The 16,043-nt window shown below is 56.0% G+C and overlaps 5 protein-coding genes across 5 annotated transcripts; 2 read left to right on the top strand and 3 right to left on the bottom strand.

Annotated features, from left to right (window-relative positions):
* Positions 1-4,116: 4,116 nt before the first annotated feature.
* N657DRAFT_634342 (feebly protein) lies at positions 4,117-6,298 on the top strand (the record flags this gene model as incomplete). Its single annotated transcript, XM_062791275.1, has 5 exons — positions 4,117-4,483; positions 4,531-4,727; positions 4,781-5,178; positions 5,210-5,592; positions 5,655-6,298. 5 exons carry the CDS (start codon positions 4,117-4,119, stop codon positions 6,296-6,298), a joined length of 1,989 nt encoding a protein of 662 aa, XP_062646913.1.
* Positions 6,299-10,023: 3,725 nt separating this feature from the next.
* Positions 10,024-11,021, top strand: N657DRAFT_448954 (uncharacterized protein). Its single transcript, XM_062787432.1, has 2 exons — positions 10,024-10,062; positions 10,128-11,021. Exon 2 carries the CDS (start codon positions 10,413-10,415, stop codon positions 10,878-10,880), a length of 468 nt encoding a protein of 155 aa, XP_062646914.1. The 5' UTR covers positions 10,024-10,062; positions 10,128-10,412; the 3' UTR covers positions 10,881-11,021.
* Positions 11,022-11,999: 978 nt separating this feature from the next.
* On the bottom strand, positions 12,000-13,509 carry N657DRAFT_448920 (uncharacterized protein). The gene has a single exon (XM_062787430.1). It carries the CDS (start codon positions 13,256-13,258, stop codon positions 12,419-12,421), a length of 840 nt encoding a protein of 279 aa, XP_062646915.1. The 5' UTR covers positions 13,259-13,509; the 3' UTR covers positions 12,000-12,418.
* A 721-nt stretch (positions 13,510-14,230) lies between these two features.
* On the bottom strand, positions 14,231-14,560 carry N657DRAFT_634346 (uncharacterized protein; the record flags this gene model as incomplete). Its single annotated transcript, XM_062791276.1, has 1 exon — positions 14,231-14,560. One exon carries the CDS (start codon positions 14,558-14,560, stop codon positions 14,231-14,233), a length of 330 nt encoding a protein of 109 aa, XP_062646916.1.
* Positions 14,561-15,066: 506 nt separating this feature from the next.
* Positions 15,067-15,473, bottom strand: N657DRAFT_448923 (uncharacterized protein). Its single transcript, XM_062787431.1, has one exon. It carries the CDS (start codon positions 15,355-15,357, stop codon positions 15,121-15,123), a length of 237 nt encoding a protein of 78 aa, XP_062646917.1. The 5' UTR covers positions 15,358-15,473; the 3' UTR covers positions 15,067-15,120.
* Between the last annotated feature and the right edge of the window lie 570 nt (positions 15,474-16,043).

Consider the following 16,043-nt stretch of genomic DNA (forward strand, 5'->3'; position numbering starts at 1 on the left):
ATCAACAGCTTGACCAGCTCGCCCTGGCCGATGATCTGCTGCATCACCTACGGCAGCACACTCGGTGTGAGCAGCCAAGGGTAACTTAGACAAGCCGCGAGCGTACCTAGTGATTCTTGCATCTATGCACTTCCGGCTTGACAGTTTTAGAAGAGATCGCTGTGCCTGTATCCTGGGAGAGTTCCTTACACGCCTTCCCTCGACGTTCCCCTCGCCAATCATGCAAGTCAAGGGTACGTTCACGTTACCAACGCAACAGAGCATGGCCATTGACCACTAGAACATTGTGAGCCTTTATCCAGTCCCCTGGCAACCGAAACTGGCCAGGTGCATATCCAGACATGGATCGCGAGTCGATATCCATCGCTTGATCTAGGAATTTGCCGGGAAAGATCAGGCCAAGAGGCCTTCTGCTTAATTCCGGGTAGTGGCTATGGTTTGAGTCCCTTGGATCTTGCGCACCTCACGAAGTGAACCCCATCTCGCATACCTCGCCAGCAACCCGAATTTCGCGCGCACGCCCAACTCAAATCAAGCACACCTTGCAAGTGACCTCATCTCGCCGCACCTCGCCCGCGTCCCGAATTTGACGCCACCTTCCAACTCGAGTCTCGCGCACCGACCAATAGGTGCTCAGCACCCGCTTGGCTTCTTCCATCACAAACCGTGTCTGAAAACGGGAACTTCGCACGTACCTTCGCATTGAACGAAAACATCACTCACAATTTTGTCGTTTTACGGGTATTTCGACACAATCTGGATTCGCCTGACTATGTTTTCAGCTGCCGTCACTGAAGCCGAGACTAATGACGCCGCCACTCCTTACCTGTGGTTTCGGAACCATTGGCAGGGGTGAGCCAAGACCCCCGACGAAGTTTCCAAGGCGGCCATCTGCACTTGCTATTGCCTCAGTTGCTGGTGATGGGCCGGAATGATAAGTTTAGTTGGCCCCGGGAAACGACGGGCCAGCCCTGTGGACTGCCGCTCGCAGCCGACTCAGTGTTCGCAAGTCGTACAACCATGTCTCTGTTTGTTGGGACTCTCCGGCGACATAGGAAGTTGAAGACGCCACTGTGGCATGCGCTGGGTGTCGATGCCCGAAGGCGTACCACTGTCTGGTTGACACCGCCGGGAGCAGGGGACGATAGCAAGGCTGGGGTAATCGCCTTTGTTGACGATTTCACTGCCTCGATGACGGGACCGACGCCGTGGAACACCCGCAAGGGCATTGAAGCAATCATCAACGATGCGCTAGGCTGGGAGAGGAGAAGCGGAGCGACATTTGAAGCAGAAAAGACGGCAATCATCCACTTTACTCGCAACGCGGACAAGGCCGACTCAAGATTTTGCACCATCAAGGGCCAGGTTGTTCAACCAAAGGACCACATCAAGGTCCAAGGAGTGGTGACGCGAGGCTCAGAAACAGGGAACACATTGCAAGGCCAGCATCCAAAGGGCTGGAGACAGCGTTGGAATTGAAGCTTCTCAGGGCCTACCTCCGCGCACGGCCCAACAGCTGTTCACTTCTTGGTCGCCCGGGTAGTGGACAGCGTCGAAACGGTCAATCCGTTCGTGCTGACACCATAGGAGGAGCGAGTGGACACTGCTGTTAATGAAACAGCTATAGCTCAGATCGAGACGGGGTGGGCAGTGCGGATTGCCGTGAGCAGTTCTGCACGAAACGACATGGTAGGAATGGGAGGAGTCGTCCGTATCTCGCTATCCATGCGTGGTGGACCGCGAGACGAGACCTTCAAGATGACGCTAGGCGCAAAGATGGAACAGAACCCATTATAAGCAGAGCTTGCAGCAGTCCGGCATATGTTGAGGTCGTTGCGGAAATTCAGGGACCGCCGGATCATACTCGCCACGAGTAACAAAGCGGCTATGTTAACGCTAAAGAGTATACGCTAGCAATCTGGGCAACGATACATCTCCGAGGCGTACGAAGCAATATAAACAGCATAGGACGCCGGGAATATGATCTCAGTCGTGTAGATCCCAACAGCCGCTGAAAATGAGCTCCTGAAAGTTGCCAAGGACAAAGCGAGGGAAGCAACCCAACAGAATGCCAGGCAACAAGCCCAAGAACCCAGGATGCGATCAACAACACTCCGTGTCGCACGGGCTAAGCGGGCGTCGACCAAGTCCTTGCCATAGAGAGTGGGGAGGCACTCCAAGAGAGTCGACGCAGCGTTGCCAGGCAAACGCACTCTAACGCTGTACGATCACCTGTCACGGAAGGAGGCCGGCGTGCTTGCTCAGCTAAGCACGGGCATGGCCAAGCTCAACGCATACCTTCACCGCATCAAAGCAGCATCGTCAGATCAGTGCGCGTGCGGGCAAGCCAGAGAGATAGTCGAGCGCTTCCTATTTCGATGCAGACAATGGAAAGAACACCGAGCAGAGATGCTCCAATGCACAGATATCCACAGAAGTATTATCTCCTTCTACCTAAGAGGAAAGCCGCCCTCGGATGACAAGACCTCGTCCCGGATGGGCAAGCGGCGCGGGCAACTGTACGGTTCGCAATGGCTACAGGCCGTCTGGACGCAGGCCAACCACGGAACGGGACAGTATAATCCCGTCACCACTGACCTACCACTACCCGTCTCGTGCAACGCCGAGTAAACACGCTTCAACCGCCGAGGATAGGACGTTGAACACTTGGAGAATGCACTTCAAGCTGGCTTACTTATGATACTACAGTACTAACCCACGAGTACCGGTAGAGAGTAGGGTAGATAATTGAGGGCATAACGCACAGAATGAGGTCGTATGGGCTCTAGGAGATCAGGATTCATCTTTGGAAATGTACTCGTAGATGCGTGATAGTTGCCCTTTCGGGTTAAGCCCGCCGGGCGGGATAAATTGCGTACATGTGTGTGCGTGTGTGTGTATGTGTGTGTGTGTCTGTCGTGTCTGTGATTCATCGCTAGCATATTGCTTCACAAGGCTAACGCCGTCTGTGGTTGAAATGTAGGCCCCGACTCGCAATGCGCAAGCTATTAAACCATCCCGTCCACTTCAGGTCGAGGCAATTCGCGAAACCGACACGATCAAGTACTCAAGGGACTACGGGCGGAGCTAGAATCATGCGAGCCAGACAGCAATGAACGAAGACTGAGCGTGGCAGGGTGAGGCTGTTAGCTGTTTGGGCCAGAAGCTCATCTACCCTTTCGCCGAGGTCTGATGGATGTTGGCGTAGTGGACAACATAGGGGCCGATTTACGGTCGGAGACAGGAGTACGGACCTGGATCGACAACCTCACTGATGTGTCTCGTGCCCGCAACGCCTACAGCCCATAAATGAGTCCGTATGGAACCAGGCTAGCTACAGCTGAAGCTTGTGCTGGGCGGCCAAGGTCTGATCGGACCGTCGGAATGGCTGTTGGGCGCTACTTATGAAGGGACAAATCCGGTCGAGAGGGCTGCAGAGGTCCATGTATCAAGGAAAGGTGGTGGTCACGTGTGACAGTAAAGAGAGGGCGAACAGCAGGGCACAAGATGACGATGCTCCGCAGGACTGACCAGCATTGCCCGTCGGCTTCACCACGACTGAGTGGGCCTTCTGGCTCTGGCAAAGCAGAGTCCTGGGACGCAGGCTGAGGACAAGCGGACATGGTCGTGCCTCACGTCAGACTCATCGACCACGGGCAGCCAATCCTGCGTACCCCATCAGCGTCTTCTGCTAGGCAGCTTATGCAAGTCAGCACCCCTTGGCGCCATGCGCCCCACGCCGTGCCTCTCTTCCGCGCTAGACGGGATCTGCGTTCGACGCCAAGGACCCTGAAAATCCCCAACGAGCCAAAACTGCGCCGTAGACGCGTCTTGTCAGACATGTCTTCCACATTGATGCTCACCGGTGAGGCTTCTTTTGGCGTCAGATGATGAAGTGTGATGGGCCTCCAACACCCGGGATTCATGTGCGAACGGCCAATCAACGGCGTCGAGATGACTTTTGGTTAAGGATGAGACCCGAGGGCTTGCAGCCGCCAACTCGCCGAACGGATATAATGTGTGGGAGACCGTCCCTCGGTTCCAAAGGAACGTCGACCACGTTCATTCCGCATCCGACCCCAGCTTCCCGAGAGTCTCACCCTCTGAGTCTATGCGATGGCCTCGACAAGCAGCGCCGCCTACGACGCTCATGGTTCCAGCGGCACCCAGCCAAAGCCGGGATATGACGAGCAGCAGTTTCCAGCCTTCAAGCCAAGTTTTCTCGAGCGCGTTGGCATCGGCGGCTTCAGGCTGCTGAACAAGGTCATCCCTTGGTACAAACTCCCCGGCTTCATTGGCGCCTTCAACCTCGCCTTCCTGCGCATCGAGCTGCGGCAGTACAACCTGTACGATGGCTACGCCTCGGCAGAAGCCCAGGGAAACTCGAGCGAGACGCCCCTGCCAGACGAGCGCTACCGCAGAGCCCGGCACTCGGACGGCAAGTTCAATTCCCTTGAACGGCCTAACATGGGCTGCAGAGGCAGTAGGTTTCCCTATCACGCCTTTCCTGGCTCGACTCATAGTTCGCAGTGCGTTTCGGCCACAATTTTCCTAGAAATCTGACGGCGAAGCCAACCGAAGAGGAGCTCTGGACGCCCAACCCGCGTTTGATCAGCGACAGGTTCATGGCTCGCCGCGATGGACGCTTCATTCCCGCCACGACGCTGAACATGCTGGCTGCGGCATGGATTCAGTTTCAGATCCACGACTGGTTCAACCATGTACAGGTAGGTTGCTCTCCTCCGCCCAAGTGGGCAGGCCTGACAGACTATTATCGTAGAGCGAAGAGAAGTTCAACGTCCCCCTCCCCGAGGGCGGCGAACCGTGGCCGCACCCGCATATGGAGCTCTTCCGCACCAAGCCGGATGAGATCCGCGACCCGTCCGACCTCAAGTGCCCCGGCTACAACAATGAGAACACGGCCTGGTGGGACGGCTCGCAGATCTACGGCTCCAGCGAGGAGATCACCCGGAAGCTGCGGACCAAACTCCCAGGCGGCAAACTGGAGCTCGATGCGGTCGGCACCGTGTCGTTCCTCCCGCGGGACAAGGACGGCAATCCCCTGACGGGCTTCCACAACAACTGGTGGATTGGATTGGAGATGCTGCACACCTTGTTTGCCATGGAGCACAACGCCATCTGCGACGCCCTGAAGGCAGCGTATCCGGATATGACTGGGTGAGTGCCTGGCTCGCTTGTGCAGTGGCAGTGAGATGCTGAGGTTTCCCAGCGACCAAATCTTCGACAAGGCCCGCCTCGTCAACTCGGCGCTGATGGCCAAGATCCACACCGTCGAATGGACGCCCGCCATCCTCGCGCATCCGGCGCTGCAGATCGGAATGGCGGCCAACTGGTGGGGCATCGTCGGCGAGAAGCTGACCAAGATGCTCGGCCGCATCTCCAAGAGCAGCGAGATCATCAGCGGCATCCCTGGGAGCGGCGCCGAGCAGGACGGCGCGCCATACTCGCTGACTGAGGAGTTTGTGAGCGTGTACCGGATGCATTCGCTGATCCCAGACAACATCGCCTTCTTCTCCGCCACCTCAGGCAAGCACATCGAGACCATTCCCGTGGCAGACATGACATTTGACAGTACGTCCCCTCCAGCCTTCCTCTAACACCAGAACCCACTCAACTAACCAACCACTCCGCAGACGCACAAATCCCCCTCCGCCAAAACCTCTTCACCCTCCCGGACGCCTTCTACTCCTTCGGCATCAACTACCCTGGCGCCATAACCAACAACAACTACCCCTCCTTCCTCCGCAACCTCCCCACCCCCGACGGCCAGACGCGCGACCTAGGGACAGTCGACATCCTCCGCGACCGTGAGCGCGGCGTGCCGCGGTACTGCACCTTCCGTCGGCACCTGCGCATGTCAGTCCCCAGGACCTTTGAGGAACTGACCGGCGGCAATACCGTGCTCGCCGCCGAGCTGCGCGAAGCGTACAACGGGGATATCGAGCTGGTCGATGCGCTGGTGGGATCCCACTCGGAGCCAGTGATACCTGGGTTTGGGTTCAGCGAGACGGCGTTTAGAATTTTCATCCTCATGGCTTCCAGAAGGTTGAAGAGTGATCGGTTTATTGCGGGCCATGGGGAGTGGAGCGAGGGGACGTATACTAAGGTTGGGTTCCGGTGGGTGCAGGATAGTGGGATGAAGGATGTGTTGGGGAGACATTTCCCTGAGTTGAGGGTGTTGTTGGAGAAGAGTGGAGGGAGGAATGTGTTTGCGCCGTGGTTGAAGCTGAAGGAGAGTGAGAAGTATCAAGGTGTGGAGACGAATGCGTCGGCGTGATGGTGGAAGTTGGAAGTGATTAAGTGCTGAGTTGATTATCGGACCGGGAACTCTTCTGTAGTTCGGCGTTAATCATTTACCTGAGTTACCTGGCGCGATGTTTCCGTTTTTCAAAACAGCCAGGCATGTAGCAAGAAGGAGTGGAAAATGAAGCTCACCTCCATCTCGCGAGGAAGGGCAAGACGGCTGCATGGTTATCATGTACCGTATGGTATGCGAAAGCCGTCCATCATCATGATGATTGCCATTCTTGAACCTTGTGAGCGGCGTGTCCGGTTATTTCGGCTCAAATCGCCGTCACATGCCAAATTTCTCCCTCAGAAACTCTCGCACCTGCTCGTTACCTCCCTTCCCCACCGCAAGCCCCGCAGGATCGCCCTCTATCTTCAACCCTTGCAGAGACGTGGCACGCGACAAAGCAACATAAACCTGCCCCTCTTCGAAAGCTTTGCTCAGGTCGACAATGACACGATCCAGCGTCATGCCCTGCGACTTGTGGATGCTCAGCGCCCAGGCCGCCGTCAGCGGGACCTGGGTCCGGCAGAGCAGCGCGTACGGCTTCTTGTCCCCGAGTTCATGAACTTGGCACTCGGGCAGAATGGTCATGGTCCTCCCGTTCAGGAACCGGACCACGGGCCAAAAGAGCTTCTGTCCTCGGCGCTCGTTCTCCTTCCGCTGCAGCTCGGCAAACTCCTTGATGTTCGCCTCCTTGATTGTCGCATGCTGGCCGACCAAGCCGTCCCCCTCTCCGAAGTCGGCTTTCTTGGGCAGCTTGTTCGGGTCATAAGGCTCGAAGCCGGCGATGATGCCCTGGCTTCCGTTGCAGAGCCCAGACGTCAAATCGATGTTTACTAATAATACCACCAGCATGCCAATCTTGAGTTCGATCCACCTCTCGAACCGGTGGTCGTCAAGCGCGCGCAGGGTGCCGTCTGGGTTCTTCTGTCCTTTGTATTCGAGATTAGGATGTGCTTCCGAATCCCAAATAAACCTGTCGTGGCAGCGATATGGATGGGGCGGTGTCTTCAGCCGCGCAAAGGCTTCCTCGTTGGTGCGGCGGACTTCCTCGCGGGTTGAGAAGAGCTTGACTGCGTTTGCGGTGACCGATCGATGGTTCATCAGGGTGTCGACTTCGTCTTGAGTGAAGGGAATGCCGAGGCGGCACTTCTGCAGCATCGAAATGAACTCGCTGTCGGACTGGCGGTGAATCGACTTCAGGTGCACGTGGACAAAGTCGCATTCCTTCCAGGCGTCGCTCCTGAATGCCCATTTATCCTTGTCATGGTAGATCTTCCTGCAGCGTGGACATCTGTGGATCGTGCCCTCCACCTCTGCGCTAGAGACGAGGTCGCTGCCGCAGGTGATACAGTGCTGGAAAGGCTTCACCGGCGGAAGCTGGCAAAAGTCCCCCGTGACGATGACTTGCACGCCGCCAAAAGGCAAGCTGCTGTTGAGCCCCGCCTTCATGACTGCGTTCAGTCGCTCAAAATGCAGGTTCTCCACCATGGAAATTTCGTCGATGATGATGGTGTCAGTTTGCTTGAAACGCTTGCGGGTAGTCTTTCCACGGGCCATCTTCTCCAGGAGGGAAAGCTTGCGCTTGTGGTGATCTGGCGTCCAGCCAGCGAAGCTCCATGTTGTCGTGCCATTGATAGCGAGAGCCGCTTTCCCGGTAGGAGCCCTGTCTCACGTCAGCCACTTTCCATTTCCAGTGTGATTTGTGTGAGTACGCCTTTGGGGCAAGACTTGATGAATCCCATCGAAGCCGAGACAGGGAGAACAGGCAGGAAAGATGAGGTTGACATACATGACGCGGACGGTTCCCCCCATGTTCGTCAGGCGTGCCCTAATGGCATGCAAAACCGTAGATTTTCCGCAGCCTGCAGATCCGGTGTAGAAGATATTCCTGCCGCTGACGGCGAGGTTGACGATTTCCTGTTGCTCTGGGCAGAGGACTGGCTCGGTTTTCGGCTTGGACTGAAGGGGTGCTGGTGCATCTGGGCCTGTTACTACCGCCGACTCGCGTGCCTCGCCGGAGGGAACCAAAGGAGAAGGAGGCGGCAGCGGCTCGACGTATGGAGGTTCGTAGGTCCGGGTTCCAGGACTGAGCCTGTCTCGGCCGAGGACAAGCCGAGTGTAGGATCTCCGAGTCCATGATAGCTGAAGCAGAAGATCAAACGGCAGGGCGGCCGAGTCTTGGACGCCCTCGCGGTCGAAGTGATAAGAGTCGAGGTTTCGCTGGCAATCCCAGTACTCGCGCGCAACGGAAAGTGCTGCCTCAGAGAGCGGGCGGCCCAGGTGGTCGAGGGGCGGCGGCTGCGTACTCGGCAATTGTGCGGAGTGAGTTGTCAACAGCGGCGTTGTTGCAAGCCTCGAAATTCCTGCGAAGGGTGATGCCGAATGGTCGTTGACTTGAAATTCCGGGTAGTCATTGTCCCCGTCGTCCGATAGGTGGTCGCCGTCATCTTCGCTGTCACTGATTACGATGACATTTGATGGTTTTAGTCGTTTGGTTGTCTCGAAATCATGTCTTTTAGCGCCATCAGGGGATTCCCGCTTGAGTGTCGTGTTGTTCCTCCTCTTTCTCGGTGACGGTATTCGTGAATTCATCACGGTTGATCACGGCAGGTGGGCGGGTGTGCAGTGATAATACACAGGTCGAGACAGGTGTACCTGGTGAGGCTGAGGTTGAAGCAGAACTCACGTGTCTGACCCGACGTTGGGCAGGATCGAACTTGCCCGTCCGGGGTAGCAAAATGTTCGCCGTGATTGAGTTACGGATATCCAGATCTGCCCCAGCCTACTAATCTATAGCAGATGCAAGCGACCCTGCTTCAGTCTTCAAATTGGTCTTGCTGTCGGGTTCGGGAACGCGCGACGCGTTCCCGATTTAACTTAGTTTCGTAAGCGGGCACTGGAACCCACCTTGGTTGCTTTCGGCTAAGGGCCGCCCGCGAGCCCCACCCAAAGTTTATTAGTAGCCACCACCAGCGCGGTTTCCATTAAAAAACTCAAAATCCAGGTTTCAATGTGTCAAGAGATCATGCATACAACCTCCACGGACCAGGCCGGCTTACTCGAGAATGCAGTCTGTTGGGGATTGGGAAGGCAGTGACATTCTCAGGCCTGAACCCCAATATGGGGCCGAATTGCCGGACACGGGCTGGGTACTGCGTCACACATCGGGCCGGAAGCTCGGAAGTAAAAGAACATCTATGGCAGTGGCCTCTGTGGGATAGCTGATGGGGCGTACAGGGTGGGTAGGGCAGGCCATTGAAATCATCTGCAGTATGTGAAACCTAAATTGGGCTTTCTGGGACAACAAGGTGGCCGGTGGTAGGTAACACTGCATGCTTATGGTGCATGCTTGGGCTCTTGTGCAGGTCCAGCGCCCAGGCATTGGTAGGCAGGCTCATGTAAGGTCGACTGGACTTTGGATTTGGGGATTTCGACGTTCCTTCCCCTCAGGTTCACATCTAATCTATTTCAGCACCGTCTCTTTTTTCAGGGTTTGGAAAACTCTGCCGAGGGAGGGTGCTACATATGCTTGCACCTTCTGAAGTTCCTCTTGAGAGGAAGGGATGATGTCGCTGCATTTCGGTCAGCCTCGTCCGATGCAGATTTCGCACAGTACAAGTTCCGCTGTGAGGCCGACATCACAGGCGAGCATCTTGCTCCTTTCGACGTTACAATTGAGGGGCGCTGTGATTTGCAGGGCAGACCTATGACGTTCATCGAGTATTTCCGTGCGCTCCCCTCTCCAGGTATGGTAAGTGGACTAAAGCGAGAAGCGGAGAAGGGTGCCAGTAGCTGACATGTGCGTTGTCAGGATTGACGCCGGAGCTTAACGAACTTCCTAGCAACACTCGCTCCGACGCATGCTGGAGTCAGGTGATGGCATGGATTCCCAGGTGTTAGAGGTTCCATGCGAGATGTAGGGCAGCCAGGAGCACCGCTCCTTGGTTCCCAACACGCCTCGCCGATCTTGGATCTAGTGCCTCGGCAGCTCTACGATTGATCGAAACCAAGGACACCCCTCCGGAGGATCCATACGCAACGCTGAGTTACTGCTGGGGCAGTTCCGCCGCCGTGAAGCTCATGCGGAATACGCGCGATGTGCGGGCTATGTTTCTCGACCATCTACCAGAGTCAGCGCTTCCAAAAACGTTCCAAGACGCGATTCACGTGTCGAGGAGGCTTGGGTTTCGCTACCTCTGGATCGACTCTCTCTGTATCATCCAGGACTCGACTGATGATTTGGGCCCAAGAACGCTCATTAATGGGCCAAGTTTACGGAAACGGGTTATTCAACATCGCCGCAAGCTCCTCGTCAGACAACAGTGGTGGACTCTTCTTTGACAGAGAGCCCCGGACGGTACGACCCGCAGTCGTCACGACAGGCTGGCAAGACTGCCCTCCTTCGACTTACACGGTGCACAAAAGTTACTTGTGGAAGGACAGTGTCTTGGATGCGGTACTCAACAAGCGAGGCTGGGTTCTTCAGGAACGCGTTTTATTGCCCAGCATGCTTCACTTCACCTCGGATCAGTTGTTGGGACTGTCTAGAACTTGGGGCCTGTGAGACACTCCCCAAGGTTTCCGCTTCGGCCAGCAGAGCCGGGTGCTCGCCCTTCCAGCCACGGAGCAGGAATTCCTTGACTGCGGCAGCAAGCTTCGGCCGAGGTGGCAGCAGCCCCCTCTCCCACAGTTCGACGGATATCGCGTTTGGAAGGAGTTGGTGGGGACCTATTCGCGCACCGAGCTGAGCTATGTGAGAGACAAGCTTGTCGCACTCTCGGCGCTGGCGAAAGAGGCTCGCCAGGTTCTACAAGACGACTACCCGGCTGGATTGTGGTGTCGCCACCTAGGATGGGTGCTTGGGTGGACTGTTTTCATCGGGGACAGTGCTAGCCCACCCAAGGCATATCGCGCTCCGACATGGTCCTGGGCGTCCATTGACGGACAAATAGAGTACGCGGACTATGGTAACGACCAGTCTCTGCTGATCAGCATCCTTGGAACAGAAGTCAGAGCGGCAGACAAAGATGTCACTGGCGAGGTCACCGGCGGCTTCGTTCGCCTCCTGGAACTCGTGTACCCCATCTGCGTCGTCGATGATGAAACCAACAATGGAGTTCCAGGTCAGCTTCACACGGATATTTGCGACGTTAAATCCGACTCCCTCGCTAGCGGAGAAGGAAATCCCTCTACATACTGCTGCACCACTCCTCCGAATTTGACATACGGCGTCAGCGTCCCGACGACTATCACCTGTGTGCATGGCTGCTCAGGCACGAAGGCGCGTCCAAGGCGTATACCCGCCACGGGAGGATCCGTATGTTCAACGGCGAGCCGACCTGTGGAACCCGGGTCCAGGATCTCCAGCGATATTGGCTGCCGTACAGTCATGATATTCCATGCGAACCTATGGACGAAGTTCACGGCTGCACTATCACCTTGCCCCGAAAGCATTGACGTCGTTTCCTATCTTTGGCAAACGCCTGCTCGACGGGCCCGCGTGGCGTCATTCAGCGAGGGGCGCACTCGTAGCGCGCTGCCCCCGGCGGGGGGGGAGGAGATACAAGGGGACGAAAGAAGTTGTAGCTCAGCCCGGATTGGAGGTCTGCGAGAGCAGCATGGCCAGGGGTGATGGTTTGCCTTAGGCGGCACAAGCTGGGCGTCGGCGTCGTCGGAGTCGAGGATCTGCAGCGTGCGGCGAGCAAGGAGATGTCGCCGTCGAGGGAGCGAACGCCGTTTTCAATGCATTGAAGTAATGCGATGGTCGTGATGAGCTTCCAGCAGAGAGGATGCTAGATGCGGTAGAGTACGGCGTCGAGCTGCTGGGGGGAACACTTCTCGCTGGAAAAGGGCATACGCTCGCCTAGGGCAGTGTTGTAAGGGTAGTCGCCCGAGGCGGAGGTTTCGCAGATGACGGCGCCGTTGATCTTGCCTACGACGATAGCCGCTTGGAAAGTTGAGGTGGAACTCGACTGGGGATAACGTGAGGAGAATTGTCACCTGATGGAGAGGTTAAGGGAAAGCTCAGACTTTCGAGGCGAGACGGCCCCGTGATAACCGATTGAAATGGGTTCGACCTAAGGAGTATATCCTCTTGAGTTGTTAGAGGCAAACTGACGCACCTCTACTCCTTCCAATTGACGATCCAGCAGTCTTGATAAGGACATTGTCCACCATCGTTGCCAGCATGGCATAAGGCAGCCGCTGCTCGAATTGCTCCCAGTTTGTATTAGACATCTCAGGCAGTGTGAAGACAAGCAAGTACAATACCAACCTTATATAACAGGAACAACGTTCCCCCATATCCCCGACGTCAAAATGTCGCTGCTGTCGGGAGCTGTAGAGTACAACATGGCGTTTGGCGTTGAGGATGGCCCGCCAAGTCAAAGCGTCGTCCACGACCTCTTCAAGGTTAGTGCTGTTCGTCTCCGGCCCGCATCCGTGGTCGACTGGCTCAGATCTGGATGGAGCCTCTTCTGCTAGGGATCCCGTCGGAGCTTCCTCTGCACCAGCTCCGCCGTGGCAGATATGTTCTGGTTGAGACCCTTCCTCGACTTCGCACCCGGCTGACAAGTGCTCCATGGACGGTTCCAACATGCCATCGTCCCTGTCAGGTAGTTTCCCCTTTTCCGGCCCGCTTATTACATTGTGCAGCGTCAGTCTCGATGCCTCACCTTGGACCCTGGTCTCCGTGTCCGGGACCTGACTCAGTGCCTCGTCCTCAGGTTGCAGGTGCTCTGGGACGCATTCCGATTCTTGATCATTTCCGTCGTCCTCCAGGCCGTCATCCTCCGAACTGCAATGTTTGTATGACATGTCTATGATATGCTTAAGCCTCAGAAATATCTCGCATAATGCCCTCTGCCTGTGGGCCGTGCGGTGTTGCGTGCCTAGCAAGCAGGCGATTTGCCTTCGGTACCGTTCAATAACCTTGGAAGGCATCCACTTCCCGTAGTCCGATTATGAACTATGCGTCCTTTGAGCATCAACCCAAGGGAACTTGCTGAGAAATGAGTCGAGGACTTGCAGAATCTGGTGGTGGCGGGCAATGTCGAGACTGAGCCGCTGATTCCTAAGCGGTCGCTCAAGTACAGAGTTATCGAATATCTGTTCCGGGACGGCCTTTGCTGCATCCAACAGTGCCAGGGTCGAGTAATACAGCGTGCTGGTTCGGCACTTCCACAACGACGTGAAGGCAACTGAGGAAGCACGAGCATTCCGCCAGCCACTTGTCGAGCTGCTGAAGTTGTAACAAGACGAGCCCGCGGAAATACTGCTGCCCTGGGGTTGCATGGACTGGAACCATGCTTGAACTCGTCAAACTCGTAAAGGAACGCCTGGAATTGCTGCATCACCACCCCGAATCCAAGCGCCAGCCGCTTGTTGCGGGACGCTGTAGCGATATTATTGAGGAAAACTGTCGTTGGTGTATGCCCGAATTGGATGGCGACACTCTTCAGCTGTTCCTTCGTTGTGTCCCCGTCAGTTAGTCCCATTATCCATGCGACGTCATTGACCGTAACGATCTCCGGAAATATGTACGGGTTTGATCCTATCCACTTCCAACGTGTCCGATCAGGACCCCGGATGACCAGTGCGCAAAGAAACTGCAAGCTATCCGCGTTGTTCACCCGCGGGCCCGACCAGCGCTTGCTATTCAGAGCAAGCATGGTAAGCGTATTGGATGCAATTCTAGACAGCCGGACGGGGAAGATGGCAGGCAGGCGGCGCGGTATGTCGGCCACCAGAAGCTAGAATAAGCCATGTTTATCGTTGCGGCGCGGACATGGGTGCCACAAGCAAGGACTCTCCTCTGCGAAACAATTGTGGTTAAGGAAGAAGGCCCCTTGGCTCCCATGAAGGACCCGGGAGGTGGAGCTGGTTCTATATCCAAACAAAAATTCGGGGTCTGCGTCAGTTCTGTCTGCAATGAAATCGCGTGAAGCTGATATTGCCGCGGGCATTGTCGATAGCCCACATGAGCTGCTGCCTCAGCGACGAGCCGACGATGTGTGCAGCTGGGTGCTTTCCGTAGCGCGAGAAGGCGCCAATGGTACCAAGTGTCGGATGGTGGCGGAAGTCGAACTGGAAGTCATTGCCAACGATGACGGGGTACGGAGACTGTTGTGCGTCCGCCGTACTCTTGAACGAGTGTGCGCCCAAGCTGGCTGCCATTGCTACGATAAAGCCCACCTCAGCGTATGCAGGAACGGCTAGTAGGTCTGCAGGGAGGTAGTCGGTCATCGTGGTTGCCGCATCGATGCCATCGTATTTGGGATTCAAATCTTGCAGGGATATGCTCGAGAAAGCGAAGCCAGGTTGCAGCGGGCGGCTCGGGTCCTTTGCCGCCCAAATCGATTTTCACGTTGACCCTGGTGGTCACTGCGGCGTTGAATAGGGAAACTTTGCGAACGCTCCAGCCGAAGAATCTAATAGGGATACTCGCAACCTGCTTGGCGGATCCGAAACTGCTAGAAATGCCGTCCTGCACCGAACTCGGGTCCGCTATAGATTCTGCATCCGGTCCAGCAGTTTGCGCCTCCGACTCGCTAGATGAGCCAGCTACCGGTCCAGCAGATTCCCTGGCTGACCTGGAAGATTCCGTCTCGGATCTGGTAGTTGCTATCTCTGATCTGCCGGATGCTGTCTCCGACCTGGCTGTGGCGGGTTCTGTGTCAGCAGGTATGACCTGCTAGACTCCGTCCTTGATTCGTTACCGAGTCTCAATTTCGTACCTCGATCCATTAGGATATTCACTATCTCCGCCGACCTGAGTATAGGTGTAGTGGCAATGGTTAGCCGGTTCAGGTCATGCCAGTTCCATTCCTCCTTTGTGAGATCAGCCCAGGGCGGCCCGGGCCAGCGGCTAAGATGGCCTGGTATATGGTAATCAGGGCGAACGTAGCGGCGAATATGCTGATTTGGACGGTGAACGCAAAGGTGATGGGGTCCCAGTCAAACTTTCCGTCGTCGGCAAGCCCTCTGGTTTCTAGTGTCCGCAAGACGAGCTTTAATAGGCTGCTGTCTGTAAGAATGGACATCGTTGCGCGAAGGTGCCTAATGTCGAAGTCAGCCGGACCTTTACTCGCGGCCGTCTCAACGGCAGGGCGGTCGGAGCTCAGGGAGCTCTCGGTGGGCAGAGGGGATTGGATTTGGAAAAACCGGACGGACACATTTGCTGCCTGAGCAGACCCACTTGTTTTCAAGCCCCATGCATAGGGATTGGACGGAGTGTTTTCAGTTATGTGCAGAGAGTGTTTGGGGCGCTCGAATCAGGGAGTCCGCTCAACCAGCCGGTAACAGAAGAATGTGGATATAGCATTAGTCCGTACACAGCTCTCCACTCCAAAAAGATCTGGCTTAGTATCGCATGGTACTAGTAGACCCGACAATCGCGGATGATCATGTTGCTTGTGTCGATTGTGGAGAGAGGCTCGGTGGTTGCTGGGGAACGCGATGGCGGGCTTGCACTCAAAGACGACCTGTGATTGAGACGTCGATAAGAGCGCCGCTGCGGCACATTCTCGCATGTTCTGATCAGTGGCCCTCCAAAGCCGGACATAAGTGCACTTTCAAGTGTTGATAGATGCAAGCAAGACAAATTTTCATGTCGAACTCAGAAGCTCGAGGTTTCGATGTTTAGAAGATGCCCGCGAATTCGACCCCACGATTGCAGCGGTGCAGTCTTGGCTTTGAGAGCAACTGTGTCCACCTTCGGCTCCTTCCA

The sequence above is a fragment of the Parathielavia appendiculata genome (genome assembly GCF_033297405.1).
Source record: "Parathielavia appendiculata strain CBS 731.68 unplaced genomic scaffold N657scaffold_7, whole genome shotgun sequence".
Lineage (NCBI taxonomy): Eukaryota > Fungi > Ascomycota > Sordariomycetes > Sordariales > Chaetomiaceae > Parathielavia > Parathielavia appendiculata.

Excerpts from the sequence above, each read along its gene's own strand:
- N657DRAFT_448954 (XM_062787432.1), top strand. The coding sequence starts at position 10,413 with ATGTGCGGGCTATGTTTCTCGACCATCTACCAGAGTCAGCGCTTCCAA.
- N657DRAFT_448920 (XM_062787430.1), bottom strand. The coding sequence starts at position 13,258 with ATGCCTTCCAAGGTTATTGAACGGTACCGAAGGCAAATCGCCTGCTTG.
- N657DRAFT_448923 (XM_062787431.1), bottom strand. The coding sequence starts at position 15,357 with ATGTCCATTCTTACAGACAGCAGCCTATTAAAGCTCGTCTTGCGGACA.